Genomic DNA, 26,844 nt, shown 5'->3' with positions numbered 1-26,844 from the left:
CTATTAAAATGAGAGACAATATGTTTGCATTTTAGCTCAAGAGGCACCAGGAATATGCCAAGAAATAATTAAAAAAAAAAAAAAACAATGGTCAGGGCTCTGATTTTATTAAAAGCTCTGAGGAAACTGAAAAGCTGACCAAGGTAAAAGTGGTAAAGGTGTTGGTCAGGTAGAAATCTGATTATATATATAAAAAGCTGATGTGCTTTCTGGACCACAATGCAGAGGTGGCTACATTGCTAAAAAGAAGATCCTAGCAGGCAGAGGAAAAAAGAATTTTACCATAAAACCCCTAGTGTGGCTCTGCAGCTGCCAAGATCTTGTTTTATAGCAAATAATCTGAACTAAATCTAATAAAGGAAAAGTGTAAGTGCAGACAATGTGTCAATGATATATACACCCATTTCTACTGTAAGATATACTGGGAGAGGGAAAGGGGGTTATGGAGTGGATAATGTAAATACATCAGAAATACTTGTGAAAAACTTGTTCTCCCATGAAAAGCCTGAGAAATAGAAGAAGAATTTCTCTCTTTTCAGATGCCCAAATTTTTTTGGGCTTGTTTCAGGTCTTTTGTTTGGTTTTTGAGATTTTAATGAAACCTACCAACCCTTGTTAATGATATTATCTCAAACACAGTTGAATAAAGGTACATCTAAAACCACTCAAAATGAGCTGCACTGTATGCTGTATGTTGTTGACTCACAACTTACTGGGTATCTCTAAAAATTCACTAGATGGTAGCCAGTTCATGTGTGAAAGCCTCTGAAATTAATGTCATTTGAGCCTATGCTCCACCAAAATCTGCGCTAACGAGCCACTGCTGGTCGCAGAGCACCATGTAGAACACTAAAATTTAATTAAAATTTTTTTTTTAGAAACTTAAATTTAATACATATTCGGATAAATAATGTAATACATAATTACTTACATACAACCTCCCTAATGCAACACCTGTCATTTTTCATAGCCAGAATCCTGACTGTGTAATTACTTTAAAAAATTTGCAGTATCTAAACCTAGCACAAACAAGTAGTACAGAGTTCCAAAATGGCTTCCATGAATTGTAGTGTGGACAGAAAAATCTGTGAATATCTAAACGAATCAGGCTGTGCTCTTGTGCTCGCCCACCTCCCCACCATCACCACCTGCTCCCTCTTTCACTATGCTGAGCGCATCATGCATTGGAGCATTTTTGTGTTGGTGGGAATAATGAATGCGTCTCCTGGGGCTGGAGCTGAAATATTTTTTTAATGAATAAATCTGATGGAATAGAGTGGCCAGGGGGTTGTTTGGCTTGGCATCCATGCTTAGCTAGCCCCAGTCAATAAGAACCATGCGCAGCTTCCCATTCTGTCATCCAGAGAGATCGCATGTCTGTTGTGAGCAGCCAACAGTTTGGTCAGAGGTCTTTGCTCCCTCACTGTTTATTTGTCAGGAAGGTTGCAAGCTTAAAGCCAACATGTGTTTGACTTGACTACTAAAAATAAATATTTGGACTAAGCAGATATGCTGCCTTTTTTTTAGATTTTCCAGATCAAAGATTTACATAGAAGTGTTTTACTTTGTGTATGACTCTTAAAATAGTATGTCAGTATATAGAACTATGTTTTTTTTTTTTTAAATGCAACCAACATTCACTAAAATCTATTTATTTCGATTTAAATTTGATTTAAATAAGCATTCAGCTGGCTTCACCCAAACAGAAATGTGACACCTCTTGCTGAAATATTGCTTTCTACTCCGGGTGTCACTGGTCCAAGGACAGACACCGTTTCAGGCTCTACCATATGTGAGGTAAATTTGTTGCCTCAGCTGTATCTGTAAACGAACTCTATTATGTGTATGTTTAGAAACTTGTGTAATAACAGGAACATGCCAACAAACTAAATACATAGATTTTATAGATCCTGGCTGCCATTCTCTGGTCTCCAATATTTCTGTCAGAGGCCTTTCCCCTGCAAAGAGTGAATTCTCTGTGGCATTATCTATCTATTGTTCTCTCCAGAAGCCCATCAAATGGATGCTGAAAGAGGGGATTGCAATGAATAGAGGTGGGATGCTGAGCTCAGATACTGTAGCTGCACTCTACGCAACACTGCAGTGCTGTGGAGAGCTAGTTAACATAAATAAACCTCTGCATCAACAGGAAGAGAGAAATCAAATCAATCCCAGACTGTGCAGCATGGCCAAGGACAAATAAAATTCATGTCCAGGCTACTATACTAAGCTACTATACTAAGATAGAAGAGATATGTGTTATTTCATTACATATTTTAGAGACATTTTAACCATTTGCTATTCAGATATCCAAACAAGACAATGAGAAACAAAAACTGAAAAACAAAGGTTAAAATCAAAACTATACTGTAAGTGTTTCAAACTGATCTGGATGTGGAGATGTGGAAATTAAACCAAACAAAAACCTATGCATTGTGTCTGTAATATATCAAGGAGACAGAGTAGATATAAAGAAAAGAACTGCTTAAAATACAAAATAACTAATTTGTCTCTTACTTAATACTGCTAATGTTAAGAATGCTTTCAGACTAAGATCTTATACTGCTGTAGGATAATCTCTATCTACTTCACTAAAACCAAAATCAACCAAAGATAGCAGCAAGCTGCAAATGTATCAAATTTCAGCAAATAAAAAATGTGATTAATTGTGATTAACTGCACAAAATAACATGTTTAATCATTATGAAATATTCCAATAGTTTGTCATCCCTAATATTTATATAACAGTTTACGTACACTAATACTGTAGCTACTGCATGTAATGTGATGAATTCAAAACTGGACATGAAATATGAAAAGCATTTTAGTTTCGATATGTTCAATATGTTTCTCTCTTAGTTTCACATGCAGTTTGTACTAACAGTCTAATATGGGATAGCTACCAGTTTCTAATGAGCTAAAGTGAACTGAAATAAACATAAAGAAAGAACAAATGTGGCATATGGTGAACATTAATAAACCTTTGTGTGACTCCGGGATTTGCTCACTCCTGGACCAGCATCAGTAGTCTCTCTACATCTCCCTTCATACTGGCGATATTCATCTCTATAACACCAACATCTGTGTCCACCTGCTAATCTCTCCATCTCTACTGTTTCGTTATTGCATTCTTACACCAGAGGAAAAGGGAGGGCACAGAGGCCCTGGGCTGGTGTGTTAATGAGAAACACAGGTGTTTTCCAGATGCCACCATCACAAATTTCCCTGATTCCCACGCCAAGGCTGAACCAGCTGATGCTGCTCACCATGAGCACCACGCTATGGGACATTCATTCCAATCTACTATATCAGTGAAGTGGAATGGAGTGGTTGGGTTGCTTTGACCCCAATGATCTAGACTCTCATTGGAAACCTTGAGTTTCATAGTATTGGTTGTAAAGAGATAAAGGCCAACAGCGACCTATCTAGCTTGAATTCCTTGCTGTTTTAAATTTTAGCACAAGCAAAATAATAGGTCAGACTTTTAAAATAGAGATTTTTTTTGAGGTAGGTCCAGATTCCAGATTGTGTTATTCTACTATTATTCTTCTAAGTACTTCTCAGACAGAATAAGATTTTCAAACATATGTAGGTAATGTTGCTAAAGAACATCTGTAGTAATTATGTTAGATTTGCATGGGATAAATAATCTCTATGTATATTGTGTGCAGCCACACAAGGTGTACTCAATCATTAGTAGGTCACATGACCATGTAGGCTATACCCGGGCTAAGAACGCAATGATTTGCCTAAAACCCCCAAAAGCAGTGCTCCTCAGTCCTTTTAAATGTTGTCTATCTTTTATTGTTTTGCATTTTAAACTAAATAACCTTTAAATAACCTCCACACTTCTGGGAATGCTTTCCACTAGATTTTGTAATGTGGCTGTGTGGATTTGCTCATTCAGCCAGGGAAATTGTAATGCTACAGCATACAAAGACATTGTGCAAGAGATGACATTACACTGATTTGTGGAAACTCTTCCACGTTGAGTCATTTTAAGAAATATATGGGATAATGAAGTAAGTATAATGTCCATCATTAAAACAAATCAATTTTCCATTAATGGTCCAGAACCTGATCCTTCAGCATTTGCCACCATAAAAAGCATTCATATTAATGAGCTCATAATAACAATTCAAGCAGATAATAGGTAAATGGAGTAATCCATTTGAAGGAGAATGGCTCCCAGTGTGTATTGCATTTAGAGTAGTGTCTAACTGAAAAGCCTCAAACAAAATAACTTCTTTAAGTTCTCCTTTGCTACTGCAACAGCATCAGCAATACATCACAGTATGAAATACCTGGGCCTGTATGATCAAGACAAGATAAACAGTGGAGTTAATTATTTGGATTACATTGGATTGGGCCAAAGGAGCTTAGCACCCTGTGCAATCCTTGTTGGTTTGTGTTAAGAGTTAGAGGTAAGAGTGTATAGAGCTGGATACAGAAAATGATAAGGATGACTATATTTAACCACTGTAATCATGGTCCATATCTGCAAGGCACTGAAGTTTCCCTTGCCAGGAAACTCTTTTGAATGACTATTGTGTCAGCTTTATCATCTAGAGGCTGATCTTCTGTAATAGCAAGTAAATTGCTGTTCCACAGCTTACCCTCTATCAGTGTTTCTCCGTCCTGGTCTGGGAGTACCTTCTGCCCTGTACATTATGGTGTTTTACCTCCTCCCAACTCACCTGATTCAACTTATTATTAACAAACCAGAACTAGGTTGAACATGGTGAGTTGAAGGAAGGAAAACACTTTTAATATTTTAAAACGTATATAAAATATTTAAAATATGCACATTTTAAAAGGTCTAGCAAATGTATGTGACTAATAAGTAATGATTACAAGCTGTTTGTTAACACTTTCTCTTGCACTTTTAATGACAACCTGAAATCAACTGAAGATTTTTGTAGTTGTACTATTTGAATCACTTAAAAGACAATCTAATTAATCTGCTGATTAATTAAATCTGTCTTTCATGGCACCTACAATGAAGGTAGACACCATGGTGCTAGCAACATATCAGCCAAAGGGAATATGGCTTAGCTTTATCATACAGTATACATACTGCACAGAGAGAGGTGGAAGGATATTCAGACTGGTCCTACAAGGATATAAAGGGAACTAGAAAAAGAGACATTAGCAGTGTGAATATAAAGAACTTGTTTGAGACAGCCATAATTTTTCCACTGAGAGTTACAGCTGTTACAGAAACTCAGGGTCAACCTTGTCTGTGAAAGTAATAAACAGCCAGATCTCGAAAATGAGTGAAATGGATGCAGTTAAACCAGGGGGGTTGGTTTACAAAAAGCCATTGAGAGAAGAATGGTGCCTGTCTCCAGCTATATGCTAATAGGTCACTGTATCACTATCAAAGCATCTCCACTGTGGAATTCCCATTTCAGCCGAAGATATTAAACCAGGATGCAGCACTGTTTTAAACAACACTATCAAATAATGGTACATGAAGCGGTCATGATTGTGATGTTTGTGTTATCTTACTGTAAAGACTGTTTTCCTGTTTTTATTTGTTTTTTTTAGTAGTTTCAGTTTTTTATTCTATCGAACATTGTGAACTGTACAGTTCTTTTGAATGGGGGTAAAAGACAATGTTGTGGACCTTTTAGGTCCTTAATTATGTAAAAAAAAAAAAGTTTTTCTTATGGCCACATAAGCAGTCAACCAGCCACTGAGGTAAATTTAGTGTCTGATGATTGCTTCTTTAGTCTTACACCTAAGCTACAAGGCTATTGTAGCTCTTAGGAAAAGGAACCTTATACTCTCCAGTTTAACTTTGTTCAAACATTTAACAAATTGTACAAATAGTAATTGTCAATTGACGTTGCACTGCTTTAGTTTAGAGTTCCAGCAAACAATTATTTTCATTTTTTTTATCATTTATAACTAATCATATACTTTTAACCATCAACAAATGGTTATTTTGTTAGTTAGCTTGATTTTTGAAACAGACATAAGAATTACATAAGAATTTCTTAAGTTGCTTTATTGTCTAGATCAGGGATCCTCAAGCACAATCCCCAGGACCAACTTTTACAGCAATACACGTCAGTGCTTGCCCAGGACTGCCGTTCATAAACCACCGTCTAGAATATAATCAACACAGTAACAGAACAAACTTCACTTCAAACCAACACACAGACTTTAGTGAGATTTTACTTCTAATAATAATACTTTTAATAAGATATCATAAAGATTAGTTTTTTGCCCTGCCCTAATGCACCATAATTTACTGGATTTAAGCCCAGAATCTTTTTTATCAGTCTATGAATTACAGAATTAAATTGTTAAATGTATAAATAAGATATTATATTCTTCTTTTTACCATTAAATAAAACACAGTGATAAAGAAATTAAATTTGGAAACCCAACATTTTTTAATTTTAGATTTATACTTTACTACTGTATGTAGTCCCAAAGAGGGCATTTACAAATTTAAAAAAATATAAACAATGATGATAAATGATGATAAACAATAAAGTAAACTTCCTTACAAGTCTGTGACCGGATGACTGAGCCAGATGACAGCATGCACTGAAGTCACTATGCGTATAAACTTAGCTCAAGGACATGCATGTAAAAAAAAAAAAAATTCACATATTTTGACACAAGGGCTTTTATTAACATAATAATTATTCCAACCCAGACTCTGTCCTTCTGGTAATCACAGGCCAACTCTGCTGTGTCTCACACTGTGCAGAGACAAAGGGATGCTCATTAATCTGCTCTAAGGCTAAAAATAAAAATGTACATTAAAAACTCAGTGCACAGACAATTTTTTTACTCTACAGTTGCACAGATATGTGCAAGTCAGTGTCTAGCATTACACACCTCAGCATATATTAGCTTAATCTGGGATGACACACTACATGGCACACACACTTTTATTTGTAGCAAGCTGCTTTAGATCTGTTTATAAGTTCTCTCCTTTCACAATCGAAATAAAGATTTTGCAGGGTTACACTGTTTTAGCATGAGACAGAAAGCACAATGTTTTTAGGTCAGCCAGGTCCCTGGTTAATAAGAATTAATATGTTTCAGAGCGCTTTATTTATTCTCTCTAACAGCCCCCTCTGTCTGTTTTCTTTTGTTGTTCTCTTCCCTTTGAACTGGTGCGCTATCCCTAAAGACCCAGCCTTATTTAAAGCTCCCGCTAAAGACAGAGGTGTGCAGAGCATGTCCCAAGATAGTTCAATTAAATACTGCACTTGCTCAATGTCAGTATTCAATGTGGATGCGCTGTTTGGTGTGTTGTTTCATCACTCCAGTAAGATACTGCTCATGTTTCAAACCTAATCATACATTAAATGTCACATGTCAACTTCCACAAACCCACCGCTAATTCCAGTTCCCTTTACTGAAATTTGGTTTATCTGTGAGTGGCTTTTAAAGTGTTTAGTCCACTTGGTGGATGTCTGGTGGTTAAGCATCTACTCACTTGCCAGCAAGTGCCCAAGAAACATCTAGTGGGGGCAGGGGTAAGCCTCCTAAGAATTTCACACAGATTAGAGAGGGAGCGTGCAAGTGTGTGACCCTGCCTCTTCCATTTGTTCAGCACTAATTCATAATGTAAACTCCTAAAACTAAAGCTTACCAAGTGTTATGTAGGCTTTCAGGCTCTTAAAATTTACCAAATAATATTTTGGAAATACAGAAAAAACACAGCAAGAGGCTAAAATACAGTATATGTTAAACAGAAACAAAAAGAAGCTTCTTTTCTTAATGATTTGATGAAGCACTATGGAGATACTAAAACTCTCAGAGAAATATTTTTAGGCATCAAGTATTGATTTATTGCTCAGACCTTCACTGTGTTGTATTATTACCATTACTGTGTGGGCTTTTGTATCATTGTGCTCACAAAGGTTTGTGAAAGCATATTTTCTGTGCTGGAGTTTTCATTTTATGGTTAAAATTTGTACTGGCACAATCACACTTTCTCAAAAATGCTGGGGATTTTGATCAGAGAATAACCAGGAAAGCACAGGTGCATAAAAGCAATTTTGAAAACTCTAATATTTAAAAGGTCATAATCTAAAAATTCACAAATTATACATTAATATTTGTAAATGGTATTATTATTATTATTATTATTATTATTATTAATCTATTTATTTTTATTATTTTTTTAATCCTTATTGAATCAGAGTCACTGAACCATTTTGTGACATAATTTAATTTGGTAAGAAATTAAATTTATTCACTTTTAGTTGTTTTTTTCTCTTATATTCTGCTTTTGTTTTCAGAATGTTATGTTCCGTATACATGTTGTGAGGAGATCTGTCTCTTTAAAGAGAACAGGAGAGCTCATTTGAAGCAAAATCCATGTAACACGATGTTCTGAGGATCCTCTGTAAAATGATTGTATTTTTCTCCCTCAGGAAAGTGCACTGTACATTAAGCACGTTGATACTGAATAAACATGTCAAAAAAAACTTCACAGTTTATTCACCTGACTGTCAAAACCACTGTAGTATGTGCATGTTAACGGTTAAAAGCCATATAATAATGCACCATAATCGTTCTTTTTTATACAAGATTAAATCTGGATGCAGTCGCAGTGACGCAGCTTCAGTGGTGATGGGAGAGAGGGGAAAGCACGTGTGTAATTCACTGCATGGTTGAAAAAATGAAGTGAAGAGGACTGGGGAGAGGACAGGAGCCAGAAGACAAGGATTATGATAGATTTTAATCCCCAGGTGGGCAACCTGTCTCTAGGTCAGTGGGTGAAGCAAGGTCATTCAATTGATATGGAACTGCGCTAAAGTGTGTTACAGATTGCAGTGTGATCCTGTAGAGCCCCTATAGAATACTGTAGTGCTTTAGAGAACTGAAGAGGTAGCTATATGGGATGTGACGTGCTGGGGATATTTTGGGTTGGCATGTGTCATTTAACATTATTGCTGTTGTTATGCACATAACTACATAATAATTAAAATAATATGAAATAATCAGTAATTAAACAATTTTATTAATTAAATGTTTCATTACTCATAATTACTTGAGTTCCTTAAACCATTTTTACATTATTCATATAAAAGGTTTATATCCTGCTTTGAGCCCAAGGAATGCAGTTTAAATTTGACCATCCCTTTCCATCTCTTCTACTTTTTATCTCTCTTGTTTAGTATTATTTGGTAGTAAACAGATTCCACTTACACAGCAGTATTTTGAGTAAGACCACATTAAATGCCCACCATCATCTCCTCATCCACTAACAGTCACTGGATGTGAGCAATGTAAATGGATTTTTAGGGAGGCCAGAGGCAGACATTCATCCTAGGCTTGACTTTTATTTTTAGTGATGTGAATGATGGAAATCATTGTAAGCTTTGTGAACTCAAAACATCTGTACATCATGGAAGTAATAGAGAGACAAACAGTAAGCAGTCCATTTTTTTTCCATTTCTGATACAGTTCTAATGTCAGAGCTCTGAATATGGACCGGTAACCACTTAGTAAGCAAATCTACTTTGTGCATGTGTCTGATTACAAGTTTGCAAGTCGAGGCATGCTTTAAGACAACATGAGTCAACACTTTCATGTGCAAGACCTGTCTTAACACAAATATCACATCACATTCACAGTTTATACAAAAATGTTCTCAGATCAAAACCATGATCTGATCTGATACCGAGCCAGCGTTTCAGACCAGTGTAAGTCCAACTGTAATACATGGCATCTCTAATTACCATATGCTGTTTTCATGCACCAAAGTTGGGTGTGTGGTTCTAGCTAAACCCATTAGTTCCAGCACACCAAACTATAACATCCCAAGTCCAAAATTATTTTAAGCTCTTCTGCGCCAGGGTTAATACGCTGAATCTGCTTAGGGTGTTAATCTTGCTGCTTCTATTTTGGCCAGTAGACGAGGGAAACATTCTGAATGTGTTTCGTACAATAATAAAAAAAAAAAATTAAACCCACCAACAATACACCATGCACTTGTTCGACATCACTGCGCTTCTGTCAAGCAATTTTACAGCTCTGTCCAACATTTTATATACCAGGCCTGTAGACGCACAAGAAAAGCAGCGCGCAGTTAAACAGTTTAAAAGACTGAAATCATTTTGACTACCTTCTGTTGCATAATTGTGGTCGCGGAGGAAGCTGCTGTTGATTTTGCGGGTGTCTATTTCCTCATCCATGTATAAGGCGGTGTGGCTGGAAACAGAAAGCATAGAAGCCGGCGTCCATGATCCGCCGCATCGACTCAGATCCGAGGAGTCCGCACGCGCAGCAGCCACATCCAGCCGGCACAGAACAAGCTGATGCTGCTAGTTCACTCACACACACACTCACACACGCGCGCGCGCGCGCACACGCAATCCTTATGCAGCAGAGAAGCGGACCGGCTCGCGCTGTCACAATTTCTGGGTGTGTCAGTGTCGACTAACGAACTGCGACTTCTTTAATGAAGAATGGCCGGAATGAACACTCAGCGGTGCTAAGCGGGGTGGGTAAAAATCCATGCTCTGGAGACAGATGTGTGGCCGAGCTGCATCTGTGTAGCGAGAGGACGAGCAAGCGGCGCGCGCTGCTGCAGTCACTGCTTCGCACCCTGCCTTTTTGGCTCCGCCCACTACCGCGCGCCTCTCTCCTGCAGGATCGTAAGAGCGCGCATGCGGGGTCTCAGAACCGCCTGGTACACCGGCATACAAGTTTAAATTTCCGTCATGTCTTTTCGTCCCCGCACATGAAGCTAAATTAACTGCTACTGGAAGCACATTCCTTCCACATTCTTGTCCATTCAAGTGGCCTTTTAGCCAAGTGAATATTTTTTGTGTTTTGTCTGACAGCCACTGGTGGTTTATTAGCAATGGCTGACAAAGGTGGCCAGTTTAGCCCAATTTTCTGGTCTAACACTGGCAACGTTCAGTGTCTGGGTTTGATGAGTGTATTTGTTAATACATTAGATCAGAAAGGTGTGACTATGTGGATGAGTGAACAAACTTTGCATCCTAAATGTCCACATTTTTAAATTTATGCATCCTCAAGGACTTGCATACAATAAGTCTTTAAAGTGCAGACTTGGAAGGGGATTGCAGAGCTTAGGGTACCATTTGGGACAGGGTCGGAGTTCCTTCCTCACAATAGCCGAAGAATAATGCCCATAACCATGATGACTATCTCAGAAAAATAATTGGACATTGTTTGTTGCTGCCTATTTTGTATTCTTAACTATTCAAATTTATTCCACATTATGGGCATTTTGAGTAAGTCTGCTTAGTGAAACATATAGGTAAAATGTTCAAAATATCATTTGAAGTGTTTAAAAGTGATATATTACTGGAACATAGAGGTGTAGCTACAGGGCAGGCAATTGCCTGGTGTCCCACATTCTGAGAGGGCTCCTGAGGGCTGACCATTTAAATAATTAGAAATGGAAAATAAACAAACAAACAAACAAATAAATAAATACAAATAAATAAATACTTTATGTTCTGTTAGATGTGTTCTGACTACTTTTAAATGTACATTGTATAATTATATCTCTGGGTAACATGAAGACATAACATCAAAAATCTGTCAGAAGGGCCCCATGCATTTATTTTGCCTGGGGCCCCCACATAATCTAGGGTCACCTCTGCTGGCACATAGTTCATTCATATGTCATTGTTATGTGTAGTCAGGTGCTATGAGTCAGGTGCTATGAACAGTGTGACTATGTGAAATTAAACCTTTGCCACTGATTTTTTTATGTAAAGAGAGCAAAAGCAGATTTCAATACATTTAATGGTATGGGTGTGTCACAACACAAAGAGAGAGAATGATTCAGTCAAATACACTCTGATGTTCAAAAAAATTTGATGTTCACCCTTTTTGCCTCCAGCTGAATTCAGGTGTTCTACATGCATATACACTCACTGAACACTTTATTAGGAACACTATACTAATACTGGGTAAGGCCTCCCTTTGTTCTCAAAACAGCCTCAATTCGTCATTGCATGGATTCCACAAGATGTTGGAAACATTCCTTTGAGATTCTGGTCCATGTTGACATGATTTCATCCCACAATTTCTGTAGATTTTTCAGGTGCACTTTCATGCTGCGAATCTCTTGTTCTACCACATCCAAAAGGTGTTCTACTGCCACTGAAGACCACTCTGTCTCATTGTCATGTTCATGAAACCAGTTTGAGACAACTTTTGCTTTGTGACATGGTGCATTATCATGCTGGAAGTAGCCATTAGAAGATGGGCAAATTGTCGCCATGAAGGGATGTACATGATCAGCATCAACATTCAAATAGGCTGTGGCACTCAAGCAATGATTGATTGGTATTAATGGGCCCAAAGTGTGCCAAGAAAACATTCCCCACACCATTACACCACCTCAACCAGCCTGGACTGTTGACACAAGGCAGTTTAGGTCCATGGATTCATGCTGGCTCATTCAGGCACCAAATTCTGACCCTACCATCTGTGGTAGCAGAAATTCATCAGACCAGGCTATGTTTCTCCAGTCTTCAGCTGTCTAGTTTTGGTGAGCCTGTGCCCACTGCAGCCTCAGCTTTCTGTTCTTGGCTGACAGAATGGACCTGACATGGCCTTCTGCTGTTGTAGCCCATCCGCCGCAAGGGTGGACGTGTTGTGCATTCTGAGATGCTCTTCTGCTCACCACAATTGTAGAGTGGTTGTCTGAGTTCTGTAGCCTTTCTGTCAGCTCAAAAAAGTCTGGCCATTCTATGGTTGACCTCTCTCATCAACAAGGCGTTTCCATCTGCAGAACTGCTGCTCACTAGATGTTTTTTCTTTATTGCACCATTCTGAGTATAAACGGAGTAAACAGCAGAGACTGTTGTGTGTGAAAATCCCAGGAGATCAGCAGTCATAGAAATACTCAAACCAGCCTGTCTGGCACCAACAATCATGGCAAGCTCAAAATCACTTAGATCACATTTTTTCCCCATTCTGATGGTTGATGTGAACATTACCTGAAGCTGCTGGCTTGTATCTGCATGATTTTATGCACTGCACTGCTGCCACATGATTCGCAGATTAGATAATTGCATGAATGTGTAGGTGTACAGGTGTTCCAAATAAAGTGCTCAGTGTGTGTAGTTACACACACAAACACAGCCTCATACTGCTGACGTTGGTGAATTCATGCTAATTCACAGCTCATTGTTTTGGAGTGGCTATCCCAAACACACAACACACAATATACTTTTTTTTTTTCCACTTGGGTCAGACTGCCAACATAGTTCTTGTTATGCTGAGTGATAGCCCCAAATAACCATACTACGAGACTTGCACTCATGCAGCTAGTCTAAATTTCTTATGCGAAAATGTGCACCAGCTACTCTATGTGCTCACTGATTTGGAATTGACCATCTCAAGAAAACTGTGTATGACTCAGACAAACTGCACAGCAATGCCATTGATATGGCAAGTTCAAATGTCAGATTTGAATCCTGGCACAGATTTGAATCTGGCATATGCCTCTCAGCCTGAACAGCTTGCTAGTCACAAATGCACAGGCCTGGCAATGATCAACAAGCATAACAAAAAGCCCAGAAAACAGTAAAGCATACTCTCTAGGTACCCAACAAGTACAACAAAAAGAAAACAGTCGAAAGTTCTCCCTAGATGAATCTATGACTTGGCAGCAGGCATCTCTGAGATAAATACAATGACCAGTAGCGGAGTTTATGCCAGCTCACAGACACCTACCACAGACTGTAAATTAGCTGTTACAACTACTCTAAAAATGGCCTTTTATAATAGCGTTTGATATGCCACTCTGCAAGTACTCTACTGACACCTTTCAGGGGGATTCAGGCCCCAGCTTTGTGGTGCATCGTATGACTAAGATGATGAATCACTACACTACAATCACTACAAGCAGTTGAAGCTTATGTTACATAGCCAGTGGTCTTACCAGATGAAGCACTATTCCCACATGTGCACTGCTCAAGTGCTGAGTGCAAACTTGACTGCCTCATGTGTGGCATGCACAAGCTGTGAAGCATGGGGATGGCGGTATCATGTAGTGGGAGTGTTTTGCTTGAAAAGGGACTGGTGCACTTCAGAAAATCACGAGGAAGGAGGATTATCTAGAAATACTGAAGAAAAACCTCAAGATATAAGCTAGAAAGTTAAAACTTGATTGCAACTGGGTCTTACACCAGGACAATTATCCCAAGCATACCTTCAAAGTAATAACAAAATGGCTTAAACACAGCAAAGTGAAAGTATTGGAGTGGCCATCACAAAGCCCTGATCTGAATCCCATAGAAAATACACAAACATACAAAAAAACACACAAAAATAGGGCCACAAACCTGATGGTTCTTTCAGGACTAATGGGCAAATAATCTGGTAAAGCATTGTGAGAACCTTGTGGAAGACTACTCCAAGCATTTGATTCAAGTTAAGCAACTAAAAGCAACTAAAATGCCTTTACATGTTAATACTAACATGTAAACATGTGTATGTAAACATTTGACCCACCAAAAATCTGATATAGTAAATAAAATCCAAAATAAACCTGTCTCTAAGATATTATTTTGAAATGATCTCTTATGGAAATAATAATAATTGACTAAACACAGGGAATGTATGGTAACATGAAATGTGTGGAATTGTGCAAAATTAAGTTTCAATGTCTTTAGCCTAGGTGTATGATAACTCCTGATCAGTGTCTGAATGTCCTTGATGTACTCTGTGGAGTTGGCCCTAGACAACACCCCCACCACTGAAGAAGCTCACAAAGCCATGAAGCTCATGATGGGCAGGGGCTAATGACAGAGAGCTTTACTCACTGCTACTACATCAGATCAATAGGTTCGGATGGCAATGTTACAGGATGCAAAACAGGCACAATTAATATGGTAGTCACAAAACAATTACATACTTAAAATGATCACCAACAGTGGACTGGAATAATAGGTCTATACTCCAGACCTTACGCTACTGAATAAAATGACTCCAGAAGTCATTGGTCCAACAGCCTACTTTTGTTATTGACAACTATACAACTGCCTTATGCAAGGATATTTTCAGATTCTATTTTTAACTTTCATATAATGTTATATCAAAATGCAGTTTTCTATCCTGAAGAATGTCCCTACCGTGGACAACATAGGAACAGCTTTACCTCAAATCACTTACAATGAAGACTGAAGTCATGTTTCATAAATTTTAAATAAAAAGTTTCACCAGAGTAATGTTTATACATTTTTCATTGTTACATAACCACTCTGATAGATTTCTTCTCCTCTCAGCTTCAAAATGGCTTGCTTTTCTCCCATAGACAACTCTCTGGTCTTCATGTTGGTTCATCCTTTTTTTAACAACAAATGCAGTCTTCACAGGCAAAATCCAGGGCTCAAACCAAGAGTAGACATTCAGTTATATATATTCAGCTATTAAATGTTTAAACAACAGGGCAACAGGGCACATCTGGGCAACAAAAAAAATGTCAGTCACATGTTCCAATATTTTTGATATTTTTGGGTGGGGTAAAAAAAAAAAAAAAAGGTGCCATGTTTTAAGTTGTTTAATACATCTAGATGTAAATATCAGGAAATGAAAGATGAACTTCTGATCTATCATCTCATATTCAACTTTTGATCTCAAGCCCATATGTCTTCAGGGTGTAGCAAAAACAAAAAAATTGGCCTTGCTGTTCCAATACTTTAGGAAGGGACTATATATTTGCAATTCATAATATTTCAACTTGATCACCGTATTTATGTAGATCAGGTTTCACACTATTAACTCCACAGAAAGGGCCTAAGCTTTAGTAAGTTAAATGTGAATTACAGTCAACAGAAAAGTGGTTTAATAGAAAGGAAAAGATTAGGAAAACATTAATCAGGAAGAGTTTTAACATACAAATCCAGGTATAAAACAGTAGACTCTTGAAGGGAACCTGGTGCATGCAACACATTAGTGGAAAGTGGGTGGGCCAATGACAGTTAAGCAGTGGGCACACTGACAGGATCGTACCCAGGCAAATTAGGAGAAGGCCCACTTGCTGAGCTGCTAGACATTTAAATGAACATGACTGCAGTTGTTTTAATAATGTCATAGCACCAATCAAAGCATAGAAATTGATAATAAAAAGGTACTGTATATCCTTTCTGTGCCCACAGCAGAAATGAGAGCTTATAAGTCTTATTATTATTTGGCTTTTTTCAAGCTTGCAATTTGTTACCCTGTGAACAGTGATTTTTTAAATGCCTTTTAATCTGTACCCCCAAAAGACAAAAGACACACATTTATCTTCTTACTCTTTACACTCACGTGACTGTACACAATCCTCATTCAGCTCATCAATCTTCCATGCTCGGTCTATTGTGCTTACATTTTTACATCTTTTTTCCCTCACACCATTACGTTTTTTTTTTTATCTCTTGCAACCGCACAGCATGCATTATATTCATCACACCTTTGCCTGTCTAGTCTGCATCCGCTTAATTTTCATGGGTGGCACTCTGCCTTCCCATTCTAATCTCCCCTCCTTTTTACCCAATTTCCAAAATAGATGAGTTGGCTCACTTCCTAATAAGACATTGTGAAGCATGAAGAAGTAGCTGAGAAGTGTGTGTGGTTTTGTGTAAGGGTGGTCTGTGTGTTAGGGAGGTGGTGTGTTATCAATTATTGTTCACTAGAGAGGTGTCTTTGTCTGTGTTTCAGGATAATGCTCCTTTGTCATTCCTTTTTAAAGGTCCTATTTAGCATCATCATCAACGTATTATCAAAAAGCATAAGGATTCAGCACCATGGACAGCGATACCCAAGACATCTTGAGTACACCATGGAGGCTGGCCATATATTTGTGCCTGATATTCACAGAGCCTGGATAGAACCATTGATTCATGAGATAAAGGTATGATTTTTCATCATACTTTTTCTGATGAGACTGAGAGTGTTGTCTCCTCCCAATGACACATGGGGATCTTAAAGCCACAACCAAAACTGGTAAAGTTATTAGATTTACACAAGTCACACCTCTTTTAATTAGGAATTTATCCAAAAAAAAAGTCCATACCTTATGCTAAATAAACATGATATATATTGGTATTTAACAAATGATTAACATGTAATTTATCAGTAACGTACGTAAACACATGGACTATCCCACTATTTGTTTGCTTTGAATTCTGGTGATACAAATATGAGTATGATACATTTCAAACCTCCAGTATGTAACGCAATTTCTATAGTTACGTATAGGTTGTATGTATCGCTGGCTATTGGTTTCTTCAGCTGAATAACAAATTCCACAAAACTTTCCTCCAGTTAATAAAAATACAGATGGTAGTATACTAAACACCTGTGACCTCAGCTCAGTGGTGGATAATAAGCGTAGTTTAAAAAAAAAAAAAGCACATTCTGATATAATAGTGTGAATGTGAGCGCATGGTTGATCACCAGTTTGTTAATGGAGGGTGGCGCCAGAAAAAGTGACTGGTAAGGACCTACACCTGTGCGGGACACGAGAGCACCAGTCAAAAAAGGAAAAACAAAACAGCATTTTTAATAACTGTAATTATCAGCACCATTAACATTTTTTGTAAAGTGTTAAATGTGATATTTCATGGAAGGCCTGCTTAATCTTTTCGGGTCAAAATCTCCATCCTTTTTTTTCTCTTTTGGCCGAAAACTGAAAGAACCGTTTTGACGATTTTCAGCCTAAATTTTTCGGCGCCATCCCTAATAAATATGATAAACTAATGTTAAATATATACGTGTCTAATGTTAGCTAAGTCAGACATACACTCATAAATTTTATTTCACATTAATGAACTCAAAACATTTTCTACTTACCTTGACAGAACAAGAGGGATGAGTTTGGGGTTTAGGGGGCAGGGCTTTCAAGAGGCGTCTGTTAATATTCAAAATACCGGCACAGGTATTTCAACTTTCTGCACTCTTTTCCCTTCACAAAGATGAATCAAAAGAGATTGCAGCTGAACTGTGGAATTTATTCCAGTCAGCTTTATTTCCACCAACAAAAACAAACAAAAAATGGAGATCATGTAACAACGTCCTCCAAAACAAAGGAGCTAGGAAAACCTTGGGGGAAAAACTCAGCAGAAAAATGTAGAGATGAGTAGTTTGAGCACTGAAGTTCTCTTTCAGTCTCTATTAATGCTTGCTACTGATTGAAAATAGATGAGGGCTAGAAGCAATAATCAAGTGTGATGTGGTGACATGTAGAGAGAGGTGGCTGCGTGCTTCGTCTCCCTCTGCTGGCAGACAGTGTGACACCAAAAACCTCTATTCACTGTGATGTATCACCCCTAGCTAATCACTACTGATGTTACCAGGCATTTACTACTAAGTGTAGTCTATTCTGGTTTTGAGCCTGTTTGTTTAGTTTATTGAGGCAACACCATATGAGGGGTGGGTAGAGTAGCCAAAAATTCCATAAATAAGAATACTGTTCTTATATGTACATAGTATTAGTTATAGTAGTCACCAAATAATTACGTGAGTAAGAGTGAGGAAGTATCCAGCAAAAAGACCACTAAAAGTCCTCAGTGGTTCTATGGATGATTAACGATTCTACCTTTCCAAAGGTTCTCTACTTGGAACCCTTTCTGAAAAGAAAAAATCAGGCCAACCCAACAGAACCTTCTTTCTTAAGACTGTACTCATTACATAGAATCAGATATAAATTTGAATTTAAAAAGTGCAAAGAACAAAAGGTTTCATCGCTGTACTGTTCCACTCAGTATCAATGACAAATGGAAAGGAGAAAAATGTCACAGTGTTGTGCAGAGGAGATTTCATGTAGGAGCATAGTGTTTTAGGAAAATAATCAGCCATGGGGCTAAGTGTGTTGATTAGTTTCCTATAACAGCATGTCCCAAAGTGTTTTATGCCTCATACCAAAGCAATCTGCCAACAATTAGCCTAATTCTTTTTTTTTACTGAAGAATGACATCATACTTTTTATCCATTTACAGTTACATTTAATCTTTAACATCCATAAAACAAGTTAGTTTGTGTATGTTATAGCAACTATAAACAGTCATTCCCTTCAAAAACACAATTTGCTACAAAGAAACAGCAAAATGCCATATTCTCCATCCTTAGACTTTACATCTCACTGTTACAAAGTGCTCACACAGGTGACTCTATCCAGAAATATTAAATAAATGTCTCCCTACAGAAATCTTCACCATGTTGATTATGAGTGACTTTAATTTTAAATTAAAAACTACATTTTAAAGTACAACATAATTTTGATTCAGAAATAAATTCATACATGGACATTAACTTCATTGTGTACATAATTCTTTATCTATATGTATATATTCAATCTAGTGTATGCAAAACAAATTGCAAAACATATTCTTCTGTTTCTTTTGAAGTCAGTTCTAGAGATCGATATATTTGCACACGATGAGTGAAATGGTCTGTACTGCATATTCAGGGAATACAATTTATAGTCCTGTGCTGCTTTAAACTGATAACAATGTACCGAATTCAGTGTTAAATTTAGTCCTTCTCTCTGAATTGTCATCCTGTGACAGCCACAACAGCCATATGTACTCTGAGGCAGAGAAAGAAAAGGTCCCTTAATAAAAAGACAGCTACACACACACACACACACACACACATAGTATCAAAGCAGAGCAGAACAGGGAGACAAAAATACATCCAGCTGGCTTCATCCCCAGCTGTCTGTCACTTCATTGCAGTGTCTGGTTGTACTGTTACAGCTGTTACGCTGCAGCACCCCCTAAAGGTTAAATACAGACATTACCTTTACACTATTTACTTGTGACATTAATACAATAACCATATTGCCCAGCTGAGAATGAGTACATTTATGCTCATCCTCTAAACAAAATTCTATGTTTAATTAATGGTTACTATTGACATTGGAGGTTAAAGATGAGATAATACAGTGTGGAAAACAGTGTCATGTTTCTTTGATAGTTTGATTCTTTGAACTGTATTTCTCATAAATGCATGCTGAATTTTGTGTTTGTGTGTGAACTAGCTCCATCTGTTTCCATTTTAGTTTGTGTTACTTTGAACATCCACATTACTGCTATGTTTTAATATGCATCTGTATGTATGCAATTCTTTCCGGAATTCTATTGTGTACAGACATGAGATGCTTAACAGAAACACTTAATGAGTTCAAAATTGCTGAGGTAAAATACCTACTGTGATATAATGACAAATCTCTCATTCAGTTCACTCAGCTCATGTGATTTGTAAATGCCTAAACAGTTTAAATGAATGAGACAGGTGTAGATGGAAAAGCAAAAATGTCCTGGCTGCTCAATGCCTACTATCTAAGTGATATCACACTTATCACACTTATCGTGGACTGGCATTACTGATTGTCTGGCATTAAAAAGTCACTATATTTAGCACAAATCCGAGTTCTACTTCCTTTCATTCTGGACCACGCGGCCAGTTTCCTTCCGGAACTAGTGGAGTTCTCCCCATTTGCTTGTTTCCTTGCTGGGTATCAATAGCGAAGATATCACCTGGTGACTGAGACATCAAGTGCATAGCCTATAAAAGATCCCCACTATATTACAATCGTCCTGTTTCCCATTCTCATCTCGTTGAGGAGCTGAGGAAGTGGTGATTGTAATCCTAATATTTGATTCATTTACCACAATTGTCTGTGGGTAAACAAGACATTTAGTCAATTTTTTTTAGTTTGGGGGAGTAGCTAATTTTATAAGCTTAGTAATTGTTGAAATGTTGTGAACTTTCCCAACCCTGTGTATTTCAGGATAGGATGGTGTATTCTGCCAAGCTAGTGGAATTGGATGATGGACATGATCAGTTCCCAAATTGTTTGTCACCTGAACTTTGATGCAGGCACCTAAAGAACTGCAGCATAATACCATTAGAGACACGTGAAGCACTGCACACAGGCTGTGAAAATACTGTTCTAAAGGCTATGAGGACATCACTGATTAATCCTATGGAACAGGAATATTACTCATAGGCCCTCAGTGTCTGCTATGCACCAGATGAACAGATAACTGGCATCAGAAGCAGAACCCACTTTATTTGCAAATACATTATGCTGGAATTTCTCTTGATGCGACAGTGCCGTGGACATCTTACATAACGTTTTATGGCATTTGGCAGACACACTTATCCAGAGCAACTTACATTTATCTTATTTATGCAAATGAGCAGTTGAGGGTTAAGGTCCTTGCTCAAGATCCCAGCAGTGGCAGCTTGGCAGAGCTGGGATTTGAACTCTTTACCTTCCAATCAGAGGTACAATGTCTTAAACACTGAGTCACCACAACTGAGCCACAAATCAACATACAGATACAGAAACAGATCAGACAAGTGCTTAGACAATAACACATACATATTATAAACATATTAATCATATGAGGTACATTCTTTTGAAGTAGTATACAAATAACATGTATTGCACATTCAGTACAGCCATCAGTACTGAACAAGTTATCTGTAGGTCAGACACTGATGTTGCAGTCTTTCAGGGGTAATAGTTTTGTAGATCCACAAAAAGGATTCTGCCCTAGACACCAGTATTGTCCAGATGGTCAAGGACATAGTGGAGTCCCCATTTTGACTGCATCCTCCACTGAGCGGTTGGTCCTGTAGGCACTGGATCCAGAGGCTTTTTTTTTTTTTTTTTTTAAATTAAATGAGAACACCAGATGCTTAAAAGATGTTTTTTTTTTTTTTTTGGGAACTGTAACAATTATTGATAGTAGTTCACCCACCTTGAAATTCTGGGTCTGGCCCCTGGGAGGGATCCTAGCATACTGTGCACAAAGGGTCAGTCACACTTGCAAGTGCTGCATCGATGTGCCTGCTCTATGCAGGCAAATGAAAAATTCTCTCACTGGGTGCGAAACACTGGGCATAAACCCCTTAGTCCTGCACAGTGAACAGTGTTTTAGAGCTTTCGTAGAGTCAACTAGAAGTGTCTTGTCACATTCAGTAGAGACAATTCTCCATCACACCACCAGAGGGGTCCCTCCCCCAAATTCTAGGGCTCTCAATCGGTTGTCACACTCATTTCCTGTTTGTGGAAGCAAGTACACGATGCCATATTGCAAAGCTATGTCGATTATCTTTATTTGCGTGAGTTCTGAGACTTTGTCTTGTATCTGCCTTACCATGTTTAGACCCTTGCTGTGTTCTTGACTATTCTTTGGATTTGCCCTTGGTTACTGTTTTGGATTTACAACCCCTGGCAAAAATTATGGAATCACCACACTTAGAGGATGTTCACCCAGCTTTTTTACTTGATAGCAAACAAACAAATCACAGATATGACACAAAAAAAGATTTTGTTCAATAGCTTAACATTCTGGTTTGTGAAATATACATAAAAAAAATTCAAGGACATTTTTTTTTATTAATGGCATGTCTTTTTCCAAATCAAGTAGAGGAAAATATTATGGAATCACTCAATGTTGAGGAAAAAATTATGGAATCAATTTTTAATTTCCATTTCTAAAACAAATACTGGGACAAGTCTAAAAATGCTAATAAGTCAGCAGTTAAAAGGGAGTGCTTACACACTTTAATGGGCTGTTGGACTTGGCTAATTGAAAAGAAACATGGCTCCAATGAGAGAGTTGTCAGTTGAAACAATGGAAAGGTTTATAAAACTCTTTCAACAAGGAATTTCAACATGGAGTGTGGCCAAAGAGGTTTGTTGCTCCCAGTCAGCTGTGTCTAAAATTTGTTGCAAGTATAAACTTAATGGGAAGGTTATGAAAGGTAGATATACAGGCAGACTAAGGAAGATGTCAGAGCATCAGGATAGAAAACTCAAAGCACTATGCCTTGAAAATAGAAAATGCACAACAAAACAAATGAAAAACAAATGAAAAACAAATGGGCGGAAACAGGAGTCAATGTTTGTGACAGAACTGTAAGAAACCGGCTGAATGAAATGAGATTTACATATAGAAAAGCCAAAAGAAAACCAGCACTAACACCAAAACAGAAGAAAACAAGGTTACAGTGGGCTAAGGAGAAGCAATCATGGAGTGTGGATGATTGGATGAAAGTGAAATTCAGTGATGAATCATGAATCTGCATTGGCCAAGGAGTTGATGCTGGAACTTTTGTCTTGTGCCATTCTAACAAAACATATAAAGATGACTGCCTGAATCAGTCAAATTTCCCAACTCATTTATGATATTGGGTTGCATGTCAGGTAAAGGACCAGGGGAGATGGCAGTCATTACCTCAGCAGTCAATGCACAGTTGTACAGTGAAAATTTGGACATTTTCTCATTCCATCCATAGAAAATAGGTTTGGTGATGATGAAATAATTTTTCAGGATGACAATGCATCTTGCCACAGAGCAAACAGTTTTAAAGCTTTTTTTCAGGAAAGGTATATCAACTCAATGACATGGCCAGCAAACAGTCCGGATCTCAATCCAATTGAAAATTTATGGTGGAAAGTAAAAAAACTGGTCCATGTTAAGGCTCCACCCTGCAAAGCTGATCTGTCAACTGCTATTTGAGAAAGTTGGAACCAGATTGATGGGGAATATTGTTTTTCATTAGTGAGGTCTATGCCTCAAAGAATAAAAGCCAGAGGAGGAGCAACAAAGTATTAATTGTGGTTTTTTTGTTGATGATTCCATAATTTTTTCCTCAACATTGAGTGATTTCATAATTTTTTCCTCTACTTGATTTGGAAAAAGACATGCCATTAATAAAAAAAAATGTCCTTGAATTTTTTTTATGTATATTTCACAAACCAGAATGTTAAGCTATTGAACAAAACCTTTTTTGTGTCATATCTGTGATTTGTTTGTTTGCTATCAAGTAAAAAAGCTGGGTAAATATCTTCTAAGTGTGGTGATTCCATAATTTTTGCCAGGGGTTGTAAATTTGGTGCAAAACAGTTTGGGGAACTTGTAAAATAAACCAAAAGATGCTGAAATAAAGTGGCTTTTGATTTAGACAGCATTTTTACTAGGCAGCACTATGGCCAGCAAGTATGCAAACTGCAGGCGTTATTGGTCTCCATGCAGTATCTGTGCTGGGGAACAGAGGTCAACTATGAACAAAGAGGAATGTCACTTGCAGACATTTGTGAAAAGGCAACATACAGTTCACCATCTACTTTTGCCAGATACAGTATGAATGTTGCTTCATCTCAAAGCTCTCAAGGCTCTGTAGTTCTATTTCCATTGTGAATGCTCCTCACACTCAATAGAATATATTAAGGTGTTGAGTGATTGGTACATTCAAATGTCTACAATATCAGCACCTTGAGTGATTTTTCATCCTTGATTGCCTAAAAAGCTTATTCTCAGTCTAAATAAAGTATGGTATTAGCACTATTTATGAGTGTTGTAAGGTACACCATCAGAATGAACACTGGTGATGACTTTGATACATGGTTCCACTAGTTTAGAAGGAAATTGCCTAGCAGTCTGGAACAAAAGCAAAAAATGGCACTACAATTATCAGTAAACTTTAGATATTTGGTTTACTGTTTTGCCTCTGCATCTCAGAGCAGTAATAGTAGTAATAAGTAGTAATTAAAAAAGTAGTAATAAAAACATTTACTATTACACAAAGTATGACATTAACTGGCTATCTCACACTGGCAGGCCTTAAAGATGGGCTAACTGCTGTGAAGGTGGGTGATTCAAACACATTGCCTGGTCTTGTTATCTTTCTAAATGGAGTAACATGGAAAAAAATGCTGTTCTCTGCTAAATAGGTAGGAGCTTACCTCAACAGTGAACACTGTCATTAAGCATTAAACACTGGTGTCTGCGATATTTCCGGGGTATACAGTGATATAAATAAATCATGTGAGATTGCAGGCTCTATACTTAGACACACTGATAGCTGCTCTCTTTGAAGCGTAAATGATTTCTATGTGGTACTGGCGTCCTTCGCAACATTGTACTGACAATGGCAGAATATATGGTTATAATAAGTCTTCACAATCAAACTTTTTAAATCCTGATTAGAATCTTACCCATATGAAAGAATATATATTTATATTGCACAATGTGAAAGAAATGTCTTTTCATTTTCATTTAAAAATTATAATTTGATAAATTATCAATGATAATGACAATGACTATTTTTTTTCCTGAATTGGCTAAGTACTAATGATAAATAACCATTATTTGCTGAGTAAAATAATTGTGATTTTCACTGTAGCCATATTATGCAATCCCAAACTGCACCAACAAAGAAGCTGCTCTGTTTTTAACCGAAAGCAAAGCTGTTGTATGAGGAAATCACAGTCACTTTTCTGTGTACACTCTTGCAGTTAAAAGTAAAGCCAACTTACTACCAGAGGCAAGTATGTGTGCAGATGAGTATCTAATAAATTTTTAATATACAAAATAATCCCAAATGAGGTTGAAGTTCACTGGTCAGGCCATGCTTCATCTGATATTCCAAATAATGCAATTTTAAAATACACCTATCATACAGACACTGCATAGTGCTTTCAGTGAATTATTTAAGCACGGTAGGTCTTGCTACAAAGCCTTGCATCTGACACAACTGAGCTGTGATAATGTCAACCAAATGAAGAGCTCCCCAGCTTACATTTCTAAAGATTCATCTAAGTGCTTATGGAAATTTTTTTAGTATTTCTCTCAATTTATTAACATTTTACTACCATTTTACATTATGCTACATTTGTATATGCACTCAACAAGAATTTCACAAAATTGAACAGCTCCAAATCTTTGTCTATTGGTTGTTTTGTGTGGCCAGCATCTTTATTTTTGCTCCATATGTTGGGGTTAAATGTGAGGTGAGGGCATGACTAATAACTTAAGTAGAGCTGAAAGCTGATTGAAGTTGTGACAGCTAGAAATATGTTCCTATGTAAATGAGATTTCACACAGGAGTTGAAAATCACCCCCCATTCAGTTTTAATGAGTGACTGCTTGCACACAAAGTGATACAGGTGGAGCAGCAAGCAGGTGGAGCAACCTGGCTGCTACAAAGCAAAAATGAGTGTATGATCTGAGACAAAAGTATTTTTTCTTGCTGCCTGAAAAGCTGTACTGTTATATATTCCAGCAAGCTCAATATCACTATCAATATCGACGGTGGAGTGGCTATCACTATCAATATCGATGGTGGAGTGGCTGGCTGACTTATGTCCCAGGGTGCCCTCATGTCTGTGTTAGCGTCTGGCTCTCCCTTTTAGTTATGCTGTCATAGCTAGTCCTGCCGGAGTCCCTGCTTGCACTCTGCACACAAAGTACATTGTCCTTAACCATTAGAGGACAAAAGCTTACCTAACAATCTCTCTCTCTCTCTCTCTCTCCCCCTCACTCTCTGTCGAGCTACACATGCTACTTCTGAGATGCCAGAGATCCTGACCCCTTCTGCTCCTCCTTGCTGCTTGACCCATCCTGATGCCCCTTCTGCGCCTCCTCGCTGCTTGACCCATCCCGATGCCCTACTTCTGGTTGGAGTTCTCATTGGTTGAGTTCGCTCGCTGCTGCTGGGAGCGGCCCTATATGGACGGTTTGCTGGGGATAGTCCCACCAGGGGGCTGTGGAGATGGCTTGGGGATCACATATTGGGAGCTGTATTGTAATGGCCTGGGACTGCGATTGCTGTAGTGGCTTTGAGGCTGCACTTGCCACGAACACCTTCGTACTCAGGACTCCATCGGTGGACAGTGGATAGATTTTAACCAACCGGACTTCTTGCAACAACTGAGATGAATTTATTGGTTGCACAATTGCACTATTTGTCCATATAGTACACAATAATAGAAGGGATTTATTTATAATTTATCTGTTGCGCCCAGATGAGGATGGGTTCCCTTTTGAGCCTGGTTCCTCTCACGGTTTCTTCCTCATATCATCTCAG

At 37.9% G+C, this 26,844-nt stretch overlaps 1 protein-coding gene across 2 annotated transcripts in view; it reads right to left on the bottom strand.

Moving 5' to 3' along the window:
• The window catches only part of ppp2r2bb (protein phosphatase 2, regulatory subunit B, beta b), a 62,448-nt gene that overhangs the window by 21,239 nt on the left and 14,365 nt on the right, over positions 1 to 26,844 (bottom strand). The window contains exon 1 of one of the 2 annotated variants that reach the window (XM_026941511.3): positions 10,106 to 10,882. The exons of the other annotated variant lie outside the window; for it this stretch is intronic. Coding sequence (XP_026797312.1) covers positions 10,106 to 10,208 — 103 coding nt within the window. The 5' untranslated portion in view covers positions 10,209 to 10,882. Of the gene's footprint in view, positions 1 to 10,105; positions 10,883 to 26,844 lie in introns of those variants that run through there. 2 annotated transcript variants of the gene reach the window in all.

Source organism: Pangasianodon hypophthalmus, chromosome 15 (assembly GCF_027358585.1).
Source record: "Pangasianodon hypophthalmus isolate fPanHyp1 chromosome 15, fPanHyp1.pri, whole genome shotgun sequence".
NCBI lineage: Eukaryota > Metazoa > Chordata > Actinopteri > Siluriformes > Pangasiidae > Pangasianodon > Pangasianodon hypophthalmus.
The sequence above is the reverse complement of the archived record's forward strand: the minus strand, read 5'-3'. Positions and strand labels throughout refer to the sequence as shown.